The sequence below is a fragment of the Cystoisospora suis genome, assembly GCF_002600585.1.
Source record: "Cystoisospora suis strain Wien I chromosome Unknown contig_4662, whole genome shotgun sequence".
NCBI lineage: Eukaryota > Apicomplexa > Conoidasida > Eucoccidiorida > Sarcocystidae > Cystoisospora > Cystoisospora suis.
In genome coordinates, this window is record NW_027157454.1 from 1 (window position 1) to 15,477 (window position 15,477).

The 15,477-nt window shown below is 41.7% G+C and overlaps 3 protein-coding genes across 3 annotated transcripts; 1 reads left to right on the top strand and 2 right to left on the bottom strand.

The window, feature by feature from the left end:
- Window positions 1–4,746: 4,746 nt before the first annotated feature.
- On the bottom strand, window positions 4,747–5,230 carry CSUI_008355 (uncharacterized protein; the record flags this gene model as incomplete). Its single annotated transcript, XM_068068489.1, has 1 exon — window positions 4,747–5,230. A coding segment is annotated over one exon (228 nt), but the record flags the coding sequence as incomplete, so codon positions are not given.
- Window positions 5,231–5,350: 120 nt separating this feature from the next.
- CSUI_008356 (uncharacterized protein) lies at window positions 5,351–11,703 on the top strand. Its single transcript, XM_068068490.1, has one exon. The coding sequence runs from the start codon at window positions 7,616–7,618 to the stop codon at window positions 11,123–11,125; it is 3,510 nt and encodes a 1,169-aa protein (XP_067919534.1). The 5' UTR covers window positions 5,351–7,615; the 3' UTR covers window positions 11,126–11,703.
- Window positions 11,704–14,617: 2,914 nt separating this feature from the next.
- Window positions 14,618–15,460, bottom strand: CSUI_008357 (uncharacterized protein; the record flags this gene model as incomplete). The annotated part of the gene is made up of 1 exon (XM_068068491.1): window positions 14,618–15,460. A coding segment is annotated over exon 1 (177 nt), but the record flags the coding sequence as incomplete, so codon positions are not given.
- Between the last annotated feature and the right edge of the window lie 17 nt (window positions 15,461–15,477).

Sequence of the window (15,477 nt, forward strand, 5' to 3'; positions counted from 1 at the left end):
GACTCAAGATAGATAGATAGATAGATTAAAGATAGATAGATAGATTAAAGATAGATTACGGATAGATAGGTCGATAGATATAGACTAAACATATTCGTGTATACGTAGATGTCTCTATAGAGAGAGAATGCGTTGTATAGATGGGGGGGTGTATGCATCTAAGTGCAGTCATAGGAAGAGAGAGACAAAAGACTGTTTCGAGGAGTGAGAGAGATATCTTGAAAAGGAAGATAGAATGTGAAAGAGAGCTATAAAGAACTATCTACCGAGAGTCTCATCCGCATCTATAGAGATGAAACTAAACAGACCGATTCTCCTCTCTGTATATATAGGTGTCTATCATTCCTTCTCGATACAGCGAAGAAGAAGGAGAAAGAGAAAGCTATCTTTGTTTGATATACATTATCTAGTCATTGTCTACAGACGAAGAAGCCACAGTACAGACACCTGCCAATTAGACAAGACTATCAAAAGATGAGGAAGGAAACGAAGAAGATAGGAGAGAGAAGAAAAGAGAGAGAGGAGATGTATCTTGCTTGTTTGACTTACCTTTTGACACTATGGAGTTGTATGTCTTGTTCGTGCCGCACGTTCTGTAGCGTTTTAAGGAGTTGCTGATTCTCCTGAATGAGTTGGCTACACATCTCCTCCTTGACTAAAAGTCTCCCTTTCGTCACCTCGAGCTGCTCTCTCAGCATTCCAAAACTCCCGGTATTCTTTGTGGAAAGCATCATCTTCGCTTGGAATAGAACAAGCACTCGAAAAAGAAGAAGAAGAAGAAGAGAAAGAAGAGAAAGAAGACGAGAGAAAGAGAAGCAGCATAGCTAGTACGCCAACGACATAAAGCATGGAGGGTTTCTTAGAGACATCACACATGAAGAGAAGGAGGACCCCCTCCTCGCATCCGTCCATCTATCTAGTTGCGTTTCTCTCTTTATATTGATCTTCTTCTCTCTCTTTCTGTCTCTGATCCTCTCTCCTCTCTTCTTGCTTCACTCATCTTCTTTGTTTCTTGCTTTCTTTAGATTTCTCTCCTATCTCTTTTCCTTCGATCTCTTCTCAAAAGCATCGTGAGAATCTTCTTTTTTGCACGTCCTCCTCCTTCCTCTTCTTCTCCCCCTAGTGCTGCTGGTGGGAGTGTTGAAGAATGACGAGAAGAAAGCGCATGCAAGAGAAGGATACATATATCGATGGATGGATAAATGAATGGATGGATGGATGGACGATGCGCATGCATGCAGGGGGGGCTTCTACTATCAAAGAGGAGGGAGAGGAAGAAGACAAACGAAACGACGCACTTGCAGAAACAAGCACGAAGAAAAAAGAAGAAGAAGAAGAGAAGAAGAAGAAGAGAAGAAGAAGAAGAAGAAGAAGAGTGGGAGGAGTTGGAGTTGAAGTATTGGTAGGAGTGATAGGGCTCAAATTGAGAGGAAGTTGAAGTAGAACGTTTTTCTTCCTTAGTCGTAAGAAGAGAGTGAATTTGCAGAGAGGAGCAAAAAGAAAGAAGAGTTAAGAATGAAGGAAAAGAGAGAGAGAAGAAGGAAGAGACGAATGATGATCGTAGCGGGGCAAACACAAGCAGAAGAGAGATAGAGAGAGATAGATTAAAGATAGAGAGATAGGTAAATAGATAGAAAAAGAGAGAAAGCGGTAAGGGAGAAGAAGGGCTACAGAATTGACGTCAATGAAGAAGGAAATCTGGAAAGGCGGAGAGAGAGAGAGAGAGACAGAAAGAGATATGGCGAGACAAAGAAAAGTCACAAGAACTCTCTCATTGCAAAGATGTCTACAAGAAGAAAGACAGAGTGAGACAGAATGATAAAGAGAAAGAGATCTAGATCGGACTGGGGATGGGTCAAAAAAGGTAGAGAAAGCATACGGAGGGAGGGATGACTCCTTCCACTTCCTTACATAGTCTCTTTTCCAAATCTTGGTCTTTCTTTGGTCTTCAAAGATGTTTTGGTCTCTCCACGCAAACAACTTCATGAAAAGAAAAAACACCTATCTTCTATCTATCTATCTTTAATCTATCTATCTTTGATCTATCTATCTTTGATCTATCTCCTCTCCCTCTCCTTCTCTTTCGCTTCTATTGACTTCAGTAGACCTCTATCGTTCTCTCTCTTCCATTCCTAGCTCCCCGAACCCCCCCCCCCCTGTCCTGTTCTTTTCTTCTTCTTCTCTCTAAAAGATCTCTCTCCGACTCTTTACACCTCTATCGTCATACACGCCACAAAAAAGGAGAAGAAGAAGAAGAGTCTTCTGTTTTCTTAAGTCATATGAGACAGAAAGAGAAAAAGCTCTATGACAAGAAGAAGAAGAAGAATTCCAAGCCATACAAGTCGTACATGCTATTGATTCAACAAAAGAAAAAGAAGAAGAAGAAGTAAGAAAAAGAGAGAGAGGAGAAGAGAAAGAGAGAGAGAATTATCATAAGAGATGAAGCGAGGAAGAGCAGTTACGTTTGGAGAGAGAAGTGCTTTACTACAAGGAAGCTGAGAATGGTCAATCCTTACATGAAGAAAAAGAAAAAGAAGATGAAAAGATAAGAAGAAGAGGAGGAGGAAAAAGAAGAGGAAGAAAGGACGAGATGTAGAGTGTAATGAAGATTCCTTTGCTTGGAAGGGTGATCGATTGATCGGGCTGTTTCAAGAGACCCTCCCTCTTTTACTATGAAGAAGAGACAAGTAGAAAAGACACTTCGAAGACCTAGACTCTAGCCATTCTCCCTCTCTCTTTCTTTCTTTCTTTCTTAGAAAGAGAGTAAGTGAAGAGTGCGTTGAGGCGCTCGCTGTTTCGCTGCTTTCTTCAACTCGGAAACCTTAAGAAAAAGAAGAAGAGGAAAGCACGACAAGAGACCAGAAGAGAAAGAGGGAGACAGAGGAATAAAGAAGATGAGAGAGGACGTTCTTTAGGATGAAAAAGATCAAGCGATGACGGAAGTGATGGGTAAAAGGTGAGAAATGCTTTTCTTCCTTTTCATTCGCCCATTCACTATTTGTTTAGTCACTACTGCTGCTGCTCCTCCTCCTCCTGGGGCGGCGAGTCGATTGAAGAAGAGAAGAGAGAAGAGACAGACAACACAAGACAAAGGAGAGAAAGAGAGAAAGAAAGAAAGAAGGGAAAAGATTTCTAAAGAAGACGAAAACAAAAGGCAGCAATGAAAGGGAGGAAAGAAAAAGAGAAAAGAAAGAGGGAGGATTGAAGAGAAGAAAAGAATCGAGAGTTGACGAGGAATACGACGGACGGACAGGAAAAAAGAAAGAAGAGCTTGTCCTAATTCAAGACAAGAGCAGAGACACACAAAAAGACAGGGACAATCTTAGCGATAGACAAAAGAAGAAGAAGAAGACGAAGAAAGGAACGACTTTCATTCATTCTTTTCATCTTCCTCATCTTTTAGCTATGTAGCTAGCTAGCCAGCCTCCAAATACTACCTCTCAAGTGGCTGTACCTACGAGACCTTCGCTCTTCTCATCGCCATCGATCGATCGCTGGATCGATCGATCGATGGCGATGATCCATCGATTGATCCTTAGATGAATGGGGCCTCTCTGGCTCAACGGGGCGATTTGTCTGTATCGCACTGTTTGTGATCTGACGCTTTCAAGAAGATTCTTCGATCCAAAGTTGGATCGAATCGAAAAGATGATTTGCCTTGAGAAGATCAGTTCTCCTTTCTTCATTCGTCGCCTCGTCGTTTCTTGCCTTCTGTCTACAGAAAATGTGAACAAAAAGAAGAAGAAAGGTGTAGTATAAACAAGCCCGGGCGGGAAGCATCACAAGGGTAAGGATAAGAAGCTTCTCTCTCTCTGTGTCTTTCACTTTTTCCTTCTTTGATCTTTGTCTGTCCTTACTAAAGCCCCGCGATCCAACTAAAGACCTACTATAACCCTATGAAAGAATAAGAAGAAGAAGTAGGACCATCTTCTCCCTTTCAACTCGACGTGTCTTCTTCCTCTTCTTCTTTGTCGGCATGTTCTTCTCTATACCTTGTGCAAGAGAAAGAAGAAGAAGAAGGAAAACTTGTTGACGACCCTAGAAGGAGATAGATAGATAGATGGATAGATCAACAGCTAGACAGGGAGATAGAGAGGTTTCGAAGTCACCCCATCGAATAGTGATACGCCAACTAGAGCTACTACTACTACTACTAATGCAAGGTAATGAAACGGCATTGTGCTTCTATGGCCCTATCCCTGGTCCTGTTGATAATGAACTTCTTTTCATTTCTGTAGAAAGTGAGAAGAGAGGCTACGGTGTAATGCAGATCACTACAGATACACCCGAAGATCGACCGAAGGCTGTGTTGCATTGGATCGCATCCCTCTAGAAATAAGCAAGACTACTTTTCTCTCTCTCTGTTTCTCTCTTCGATCGATCATCTCCGAGAACTGTCTTACTTGAACTAGACAGTCATATCCATCCATACAAGGATCCTTGTACATACACAATTACCTATGTGTGTAGGGATTGTATATCAAGAAGATCCATACATAGAGATATATATATATATGTATAGATGGCTATCAACGATGAGGAGGAGTAAGAGAGAAAGGGAGAGAGAGATTGCGAAAGGTAGAAGAGAGATTTCCTGAACTTCTCTCGTCTTTCTCGTTCTTCGCGATGACTGTCTCACAAGCAGAGAGAGAGGTGTCTATCTTCTTGAAGGGAGGTCATTTAGGCTTTTGTCTGATATTTAGAAAAAGATTCTAGAAATCAGCACGAAAAAGAAGCAATAAAAGTCTCTTCATGTCCGGCTCCTTATATCGAACAAGGCAAGAAAAGAAGAAGAGCCATTCTCAGGTGTATGTACACCTCGCTCTTGACGAACTCAACACACAGAGTGACTGCAGTCGTCGCGTTTTCATGACGAGGAGGAGTTGCTCCTCCGCAAAACTAGACAAGGGAGAAGAAGAAAAGAAGAATCTAAAGAGCTTTCTTCCTTCGTCAATGCTCTTTCCATCGCGTTGTTCTTCTCTTCTTTCTTTCTTTTTCCTCCTCATTCAACTACTTGACTGGCGAGACACCTTTTTGCAGGCAAGCTCTCCTTACTCATCTTCTCATCTTCTTCCCAGCCTTCTCTACTCACTTTCGCAGAGCAAGAGTCATGCTTCCTCTTTTTCTTTTTCTTTCTCTCTTCTTCTCTTATTCTTTTCTGCGAGTAGCTCTTCGGAAAGAAATTTGGACGGCTTTCTTCTTCCCCGTCATCACCATCGGCACACACTTTCTATCTCTATCTCTCTATCTCTCGCTCGATCTATTCCTTGTTCGTCTTTCGATGGATGGATGGATTGATCGCCCGATCCGCTCAGTAGCTCTCTAGGGCATGAATTTTCGAGTGATGTCTCTGCAATAGTAGAGAATAAGGAAATTCTTATTCTTCTTCTTTTCTTGCTGCTTTTCAGCTTCGAGCACATCTTGTGTCGACTTTTCTACCTCCTTCATCCTTTCTCTCTCAAGGCATCTCACGAATCTTCTTCCTTTCTTGCTTCCCATCGTTCTTTCTTTGTTCTTTCTTCAGCGTGCAATCCCTCCTTTCTCTGGCTTCTCTCACACCTCCTGCCTAGCAACCTCGAGCTCTCTTTCCCTCTCTATCTCTCTGTCTCTCGTGCTTGGGGGTGTTTTGCTCCTCTCGTCTCTCGTTGACGGTGAGAAGGCGAAGAGACAGACAGACAGAAAGAGAGAGCGTGAAAGAGGCGTTTTTCTTCTGTCCTCGTAGACACACAAGCGCCTTTTGGAAGTTATCCTATAAGTCTCTAGCTATCAAAGAGCCTCTCTTTCTTTCTTTTGTTCTTTCTCCGCGGAATTTTCTTCTTTTGTGTTTCTTCCCGAGACAGACAGGAAACGATTTCGACAACTTGTTTTCTTTTGTAGGGGAGATTCAACTCTTCGTCCTTCTTTCTTTCTTTGTTTATGTATTCTTCTCCTTTTCAGCAGGGTTGTGTGACCTCAAATTGCTTTCCTTTCTTCTTTCTTTCTTTTGTTTTTTTTTTCTTTGCCTCTTTTTGCTTGAGAAAGATTCTCTCTCTTTTCTCCCTCCTTCACTTTCTTCTTCTCTCCCGCTCTCCCGATAGAAAATCGCGCAGAAACCTTCCTTGCTTTCTCCCTTTCTTTCTTTCTTTCCATCCTCATTTTCGTTCTCCCTTCTTCTTTTCATGCAAGAAACATCTCCATTGTATCTTCAACTCATCTTTAGTCTATCTATTGACCTATCTTCACTCCATCTATCTTCGTTCTTCAATCTGTCTCTCTCCTTTTTCGCTTCTCTTTATTTCTCCTTAGTACCGATTCTCCCATCAACAGCATCACCGTGGTCCATTTTCTTTCTTTCTTTTGCTTCTTCTTCAAAGAAAGAAGAAAGCTTCCCCGTGTGAAATGTGTGTCTATTGTCTCGGTTGATCATCTCTCAAGAAAGAAAGAAAAAAAGAGAAAGAAAGACTCTTCTCTCTCTGTTGATCTGACAAAGCCGCTTTCCATGAATTCCCTCTGATTTCCTTTCTTTTCTTCTTCTATTTCATTCCTTCATCTATCTCCAGGGATTCACTTGTCTTCTCACTCTTTCTCTCTTTCTCGTATCTCTCTTTCTTTCAGTCTCTATCTTTCTTCTTCTTTTCTTCCTCTTTCTCTTGTTCTTCCTTTCTCCTTCTCCGTTTCTCCTTGTTTCTCCGGGCTTTCTTTTTGTCCTTTTTCTCTTCTCCCTTGAGGGTTTCTCTGCTGTTCTGCAGGTCTTCTTTTTCTTCCCTCTTTTCTTTCTCCTTCTCAAACCTGGAAGAGATTAGGGATGAAGAAGAAAAGAAGCTCCTCCACAAAATCTTTATCTTACACGCCAGAGCAAAAGGACAGAAAGCAAAGCAGAAGAAGAAAGAAGAAGGAAAAGAAGGACGAAGAAAGAAAATAACGAAGAAGAAGAAGAGGAAGAAAGAAGCTCCTTTTCTTTTTCTCTCCTGTGGTTATTTTCTTTCTTTCTTCTTCTTCTCCATGATGATGATGGATTTAACACTTCCCCACTCTTCCTCTTCATCTTTTCTCATTTCTTTCTCTCAAGAAAGAACCTTTCTTCTTTCTCTTTCTTCATATTCTTCTTTTTTCTCGCCTTCTATTAAAATCTCGAGAGTCATCAGTAGGAGCCGATGCCTCTTTCTCTAAAGGATAGGAAAGGAGAAGCTACATACATTTTCACAAGAAGAAAGAGAAGAAGAAGAGGAGCGGAGAAGTAGTCTATCGAAGAAAGAAGAAAGCGTGGAGAGATAGAGAGAGCAAAAGAAAGTAGTCGCTAGTGAAGCTCTATCTTCTTTGATAGAGACAGAGATACTGAAGAACCCTGCTACCTAGAAAGGGAGAGAAATACACAAAAGAACGAAAGTTAAAGCGAATAAGAAGAAGAAGAGAAAAATGTCTATTACGTCTGTTTTCTTAGAAAGAAAGGAGAGGAAAGTAAACGAAGAAGAAGAAGAGAAAGTCTTGCTTCTGTTGATGAGGGAAGGTGAGAAGATCGAGTGTGTATGTCTCTATCTGGCTAGCTAGCTGTCTTTCTATCTTTTCCAGGAATCGATTCTTATGAATACTATAGAATGTGAAGACAGAGAGAGAGAAGAAGAAGAAAAGAAGAAGAATGGAGAGGAGAGAAGAAGGAGAAGAAGGAGAGAATCGGCAGCAGGAGGAGAAGGATAGGGGTGGGATAAGCCTTGGTAGTTTTGATCCACAGGAGAAAAGTCAAGCGAGAAAGAAAGAAGAGAAAGAAGAGGAAGAAGAAGAAGAGGAGGTGTGTGTGATAGACGGAGAAGAGGAAAATGAAGAGGAGCAACTCCAACTGGCTCTAGCTCTCTCGGCTTCTTTGCATGCGCATAAAAGGAAGAAGGAGATAGAGAACGAAGCGAGAGAAGAAGAAAAAGAAAGCGAGGAAAGATCGCACCCCACTCAGCGAAAAAGAAGAAGAGACGAAGAACCGACCACGACAGAGAAGAAAGGTGAGAGGAGGCAAAAAGAAAAAGAAGAAGAAGTGGTAATTGTAGAGGAAGAAGAAGAAGAGAGGAGGAGAGGAGAAGAAGAAGAAGAGCAGCATGAAGGAAGAGATGAAGAAGAAGAGTCGATGAGGGGTGTCGTAAGGAAAGGAGAATTGCGAGCCGTCGATGTTCGCGAGGCGCGACGCCTGCAACGAGTCGCACAAGAAGAAGAGAAGGATAGGCAAAACTCCACTTTTCATGAAGAAAAGGATGAGGAAGAAAGAGAGAAAGAGAAAGAAGGAGAACAAGAGAGAGAGAAACAAGACGAGAGAGAGAAGAGAGAAGATAGAAATGGGGCATCTCGTCAAAGGACAGAAAGAAGAAGCAGTTCGCCTCAGCAGACCGCTGAGAAAGGTCAAGACTTTGAGAAAGAACAGAGGTGTATATTCTCAAGACAGAAGAAAGATAGAGGAGGAAGAGAAGAAGAAGAAGAAGAAGAGAGAGATGTTGCTAAGATTTTAGAAAGCAGGAGGATAGATACTAGCCGAAATAGAATAGAAGGAGAGAGCAGAGAAAGAGCTTTGTGCGAATCGAGTGATAGAGAAGACGAAGATATGACAGAAAGAAGAAGAAGGGTGTCAAGAGAGCATGTTAAAGAAGAGAGAGAAGTCGACAGGCTAAGTCAGGAGGAGAGACAAGAAGAAGAGAGAATAAAGAAACGCAGCAGAAGAGGAAGGACAGAATTGAGGAAATTAAAAGAAGAAGAACGACAAGGAGAAGAAGAAGAAGAAAGAAGAAAGCCAAGTGCAGCCCATGAGGAGGAGAAGAAAAGGAAGAAGAAGAAGAAGAAGGAGAGAGATGCATTAGTATTTATATCGAGCGATCTCGAGGATGACGAAGAAGCTCTCCAACTTGCTATAGCCCTCTCTCTCTCACAGCAACATGAACAAGAAGCCTCCGACCTCCATGTCTCTTCTTCTCCATCTTCTTCTCTCTCTTCTTCTTCTTCGTCTTCTTCGTCTTCATCTTCTTCTCCTTCTTCTTCTCTCTCTTCTTCTTCTTCGTCTTCATCTTCTTCTATGTGGCCTGCTAGTAAAGAGATAGAAGCGACGGAGCATGTAAAGAACAAGACTGATAGTCTGCGTCTTTCTTCTTCTTCTTCTCTTTTTCATGACTCGGCTAGTATTTACCATTCTCCTAAGAAGAAGAAAGAAGAGTTTTCTTCTTCTCTTGAGAAGGGAGAAGAGAAGAAAGAGAAGAGAAATGGCAGTGCTCTTTCTCAGCGTCGTTCTTCTTCTTCGCCTTTCCCTCATCTAGACATATCTCAGAGAGAGACGAAAGCAAGTAATACAGACAGTCTCGATACTAGCCAGAGAAGTCACAAAGAAAAGAAGAAAGCAGAAGAAGAGAAAGCGCAGAATGGAGAGAAGAAGAAAGAAAAGGAAGAAGAAGAAGATGAAAATGATAGGAGAGAGACTATGAATCTTCATTCACCTCTGCAGACGAAGGGATTTCCTTCTCCGTCTTCTTCTGCAAGACACCGAAGAAAAGAAGAAGAAGAAGAGGAAGAGAATGAAGGGGGAGGAAGAAGAGGCAAATTTCGTGAATGCTTTTCTTTCCAGGGTCCATCTAAGGATGATCTGCTAGAGAAGATGAAGGAAGAAGAAGAAGAAGAGAAACACCATACGAGAGCAGGGAGAAGAAGCCTAAGAGAAAGGAAGACAGAAAGCATGAAAGAGGAAAGAGAAGACGACGAAAAGGGGAAGAGAGAAGAAGATCAAGATAGAGAAGAATCCAAAGAAGAAGAAGAAGAGAAGAGTGAAGGTTTCCGCTCTTGTTTCTTTTCTCCTGCTGCTTCTTCTTCTTCTCCATCTTTCTCGGACTTTGATGACTCGGACTACGACCCCGATGAAGATAAACCGAGAAAGAAGAAGAGAAAAAAACTAAACTTCTCTACGAATCCTAGTAGGAAAGAAGAGAAGAAAAAGAGAAGAGCGAGAAAAGCCTCGCGTGGCAGGAAAGAAAATCTCTCCTCCTCACCTTCTTCCTCGTCGTCTAATAGTAGTAGTAGTGATGAGTGTTCTTCTCTTGTCGAAGAAGATGAAGAAGAAGACGAAGAAGAGGAAGAAGAGATTTCATGTGATATCGGAAGGAGAGGGAGAAAAGGAAGAAGAAAACCGGGTGCGAAGAAGAAGAAGGAGAAGACTGTAGGGTCTTCATCTTCTTCTCTTCGTTCTTCCCGGATGAGAGGAAAGCTTTCTTCACAGAAGATCATCAAGCAAGAGGAAAAAGAAGAAGAAGAAGAAGTGTCACCTGTATCGTCCGGTTTCCAGTCGGGAGACGAAGAGAGAGATGATAGAGTTGTCTGTACAAGAGAAAAGACAGAAGAAGAAGAAGGGAAGAAAGATAGAAGGTTGCTAGTAAAGAAATGGGAGAAGAAGCAACACGAAGAGAGAAGACATATGAAACAGAAAGAAGCAGAGAAGTTAGCTGAGAAGCAATGGAGATATGAGCGACTTCAAAGTGCATGCCTCTATATCTGGGGTGTGCTTACACGTGCGATACCGTCACCTATCCCTTCTTCTTCTTCTTTTCAGAGAAATACGACCCAAGAGAAGAGATCTACAGGAATGTCGTCGTCTTCTTCAGCCTCTCACGACTTAGAGCGAAAGATCTCAAATCTTCTTCTCTCCAAGACAAATGAGAATCTATCTGTCTCTCCTTCTTCTTCTTTCTCTTCATCTTCTCAGGCGTCTACCATGCCTCCCCTTGTCAATCCGCAAGAAGAGAAACCGCCGTCTTCTTCTTCTCTTGATGCTTCATCTGCCTTTTATACTTCTTCTTACATCACGCTTGAGCAGCTTGGAGAGATGTGTGTAGAGGCAGGTCTGTCTCTCGAGGCACCAGAGCTTCAGCAGATGGTCTCTGTGGCTGCGCTGGAGAGTCTTTTGAAAAGAAGAAGAGAAGAAGACGATCGAGAAAGAGAACGAAGAAGAAGAAAAGGAGAAGAAATCTTGTTCGAAGAGAAAAGAAAACTCCAGAGATCCACGCCTTCAGTAGTAGATAGAAGTCTACTCACTTATCTCGATGGCAAGACATTCCTCACTTTCCATGAATTCGCAACTTTCTTTCATGAAGGCTTAGGTCTAAAGGTTCAAAGAAATGGAAAGATCTGGTAAAAGAAAGAGTGAGAAAGAAAGAAAGAGTGAGAAAGAAAGGTTTCCTCATTCCTGTATGGAGTTCGATGTGGCCTTCTCAGATACATGTAGGGCACACACAGAGTATGAAACTTCATGTATATACATATATACGCATATATAAATATATATATATAGATAGATAGATATCTACATATGTGCAGACATGTGTCTATTCTATAAAGGTTTCATATGTAACTCAATAAGAGGGAGTTTTCTTCTTGATGGGTTCCCTTCTCTTTCTATGCATGCAAACTGTCTTGAGAAACGACAACAAGTCTCTGCTTGTCTCTTTTCAGTAATGCCAACTTTTCTCCTTTCCGTTTCTTTCGCTTCCTTTTTAAGCAATAAGATTCTGCAGTCTATCCAACTCTCTACCGACCTGTCTCTCCCTATTTATCTATTGTACTATCTGTCTCTGTATGCATTTAGTTGTCTTCTTTCGTTTCACCTGCATCGGCCGAAGAAGAGAGAAGAAGAAAGGAAAGGAAAGGAAAGCCTGGGTAGTCTCCAAATAGAAATAGAGAGAGATACATACAGATATCTAGATACATAGGTGGCTATATCTATATATATATATCCATATATATATATATATCTATGTATATGTAGCTTGTGTTGATAGAATTGTTATTGCGGCAAAATAGGATGGGTGTAAAGGGCAAGGGGATGGCTCCTCCTCAACGAAGCGTGCGCGAAGTAGAAGAAGTTCATGCAGTTCTCCACACTTTCTCTCTCTTTTCTTCTCTTCTTTCTCTCTCATCTCGACCACCACTTCCATCATGAATGAAAGAAAGAAAGAGATCAAAGCATTCCTCGTTCGAAGAAGAAGAAGAACTTTCAAGACATTCTCTCCTCCATTCTGTGGCTCGACTAAGTTCGTTTTGGCACACATACACACACTATCAGCATAGTCATTCTCATATCCATCCATTCTTTCTCTTTCTTTCTTTCTTTTTGTTTCTCTCATTCTTTCGTAAACGCACCTCGAGGAGATTTAGATGAAACACTTCGCAAGTCGACAAGTGGCAATTTTGGAGAAGAAAAAGCAAGAGGTAGACAGGCTATGTGGGTGAAAAATGAGCTAAAGTCTCAGCAGGTGAGAAGACCTTAAGAGAACTCCTACTACTACTACTGCTGCTTCTGCTGCTGCGATCGGAGAAGAACGTCCACCCTGGCAAATCTTCAATAGATAGATAGGTTAAAGACAAATAGACGTGGATGTGTGGATACATGTATATCCCACATGGGAAGTCGATTTATGTAATTGGATGGTATGTGTCAGTACACATGAGATTGCTCTAAGACAAAAAGCATGAAGAGGAAGAAGTCCAGAACTTCCTTCTTGCCTTTTCATCTATTTTCTTTCTTTCTCTCTCTCGCTCTCTCACCTCCTCTTCTTTTCTAAGAAGTGACCAACACCGTCGGTCTGTCTAACTCTCTATTCTTGTCTTTCTTTCTTTCTCTCTTTCTTGTCTTCAAGAAGCAAAAGGAAAACTCCAGAAGCATGTTGCTCCATTCATGTTTCAAGAAGAGAACGACTGAGAGGTCTGAAGGGAGAGACTTCACGTTGACGAGTAGCGCATAGGAATGGATCTTTCTTTCTGCTTCTTCTCTATAGCACCCAGTCCTACCTTTCTTTTCATTCTCTTTAGAGAAGAAAAGATCCCTTCATAAAAGGATACAAAAAGAAGAAGAAAACTGCCATCTCTCTACGGATGCTTGAAGAAGATCTTCTTCTCTCTTGCCATGCTCCTCCAGCCATACCTCCGTTGTTTCATATTTTTCTCTTTCTCTCTTTCCCTTTCTCTCTCTTTCTCTCTCTCTCTGTCTTCCTTTTCTCTTTGTCTCTCTCTCTCTTTTCTCTGGTCACTTTTGACTGTCTTTCTTTCGCGTGTCAGTTAATGACACAAGTCACTTTTTGTCAACGAAGAAATCTTGGAAGAAAAAGCAGAAGACAAGAAGAAGAAGAAGCGAAGAAGAGCTTATCTCTTCTTAGGTAAATAGAAGGCACTCTTTGCATCTCCCAGTCTCGAGAGAGGGGAAGTCTTTTGAGAAAGATGAGAGGATCTATCTCTCTTTTTCATCCTAGGTAGAAGCATCGGAATGTAGGTGTCGAAAGAATCATTCCTTCTTCTTTTTCTTACAATATGAAGAAAGCCTCGATACAAAACGTCCATGAGGGGCATTTTGATAGGAAATCTTCTTCATGGAAGACCGAAGTGAATCGTTTTCTCTCTCAGTCCTCTGGACCCGAGCTACAGATACAGTCATTCATTCTTAGAGGTCCGTGACCTATCTATCTCTCTGTCTACCTATCTATCATTTATTACACATATATTCCAATTATACATATATAGATACCTACCTACTAACTTGATACGTAGCTATGTTTATCTACATACAGATATATCTACATATAGATATGTATAGAGAGAGAGATCTCTATGTGGAGTAGTATCTTCCAGGTAGAGAAGATAGGTGAGTTTGCTGAGACACGCAGGACTTCGCATAGATTTCTTCTCCCCGCTCTTACAGTTTCTGCAGATAATGAAAGTAAAGAAAGGCCCACTACCGCGACTGCTATGAAGGAACACTCTGTCGACCAGAAGTCATACTAAGCTTCTTGCTTTAAAATCGGAGTCTCTTGAGACGGCATTCTTCTTCTCTTCTCTTCTTCTTTCTCATGTCTACTATTGTTCTTCTTCTTCGCCAATCTCCACTTGTGCTTATCATACAAGAGGCTTCTCATGTAGAGCTGAACTATGTCTATCTGCTCTCTATCATCATTCACCCAAGGAGAAGGAAGATTGATGAACAGATCGATTCCTCAAAAGAAACAGTAAAGAGAGAAAGGAACATCTTTCTCTCGAAGTCTCCATCATGCTTGGGCCTTGAAAGGGGGAGAGAGACACAGGATATTTTAGCAAGTCGCCTGTTGTGCCTACTGTAGAACGGGATGAGGGAGAAGGCTACGAGAGATAGTAATAGGTGCGCTATGGAGATAGAGATATAAAGATGGCACGCTAAGCCAGATGGCTCGGCCGTCCGTCGCTCTTTTCTTTCTCAATGGGGCCCTACTACGTGTCTGTGGAGTCATGTAGATCTCTGGTAGAGAAGAAGAAAGAAAAAGAAAGAGACAAAAGAAATGACGCAGTAGATCTATATGTAGATCCGTGGTGAAGAAGGTATACGATCTGTCTCTCTCGATCTGGAATAGAGAAGATACGGCTAGTCTATACCTGGAATGATGCCGAAATGCAGAAGAAAGAGAACGAAGATGGACGAGGCGGTGTAAGGAAGGTGAAAGAAAAGAGAGAAAGAAGAAAGCAGATGAGAGAGGGGGTCACGATCCTTTCGATGTGAAAGACCTTGAGGGGTAGTCGTTCTTGGCCAGAGAAGATCATGGCATTAGAACGGATTAAAAATGCAAGGTGCAATCCTCAGTTTCCGGTGTGAGGCTTGGTAAATATGGATAGCTGACTAATCGGGCATGGGGAAGACATCGTCGGCTTCTACGTGAGCTGTACATACACCGCAGCCGTAGTTGGAGTAGCATGGAGCACACCACCTCGTTAAAAAAACAGAGGAGAAAGCGAAAAAGGAAATTGGAACGAGATCTATCAAGAAAATAAACCTGTTGTACGATCATCAATCATTCTTCTCGATCTTCTTTTTCATGTATTTCCTCTTCATTCATCTTCAATCATGCATGAATGGATTGGTCCATTCCTGCCGTTTCTGTCTCTTCTGCTTTTCTTCCTCTCTCTCACTATGAAGAATCAATCACGCGTCACACACATGCATTCTCGTCATCATCCACAAAAGAGAGAAAGAACAGAAAGAAAAGAAGAAAACCGCCCTCCCTCTCTCGGTAGCACACAGCCAAGTCAAGCATTCTACGGTCCTTTAACAGCTCTTACCTTCCCTCCACTCACATGCGCCGCCCGCGTGGGTACCTACCTTACTATTCTTCTTATTATTGCTATACGGCAAACGTCTCAGTGGTTTAAGATTTTTTGACGGATATTTATTCAATCTCCTCTTTCCCTGTGAGAAGAAAAAGAATCTAGATCTCTGCAAAAGGAAAGCAAGAGATCGGATGTATTCTTTCTTTCGTCATTTGAACAAGAAAAGATTCTCGGTCTTACAGCATCATCATTTTCATATCCCTCTTCATTATACATGTAACCAAGAAATGACATTTCGATTCATCTTTTCGTACTCTTTCTACGGTGTATGTACACCTCAGTCCTCTTCTTCTCTCTATTTCTTTCTCCTTCCTTGTCTCTTCTTTTGGACTTTTCTTTGTGTTCTTTCTCTCTTTTGTGGAT

What these genes read in the sequence shown, in the direction of transcription:
- CSUI_008356 (XM_068068490.1), top strand. Translation starts at nt 7,616, where the DNA reads ATGGAGAGGAGAGAAGAAGGAGAAGAAGGAGAGAATCGGCAGCAGGAG.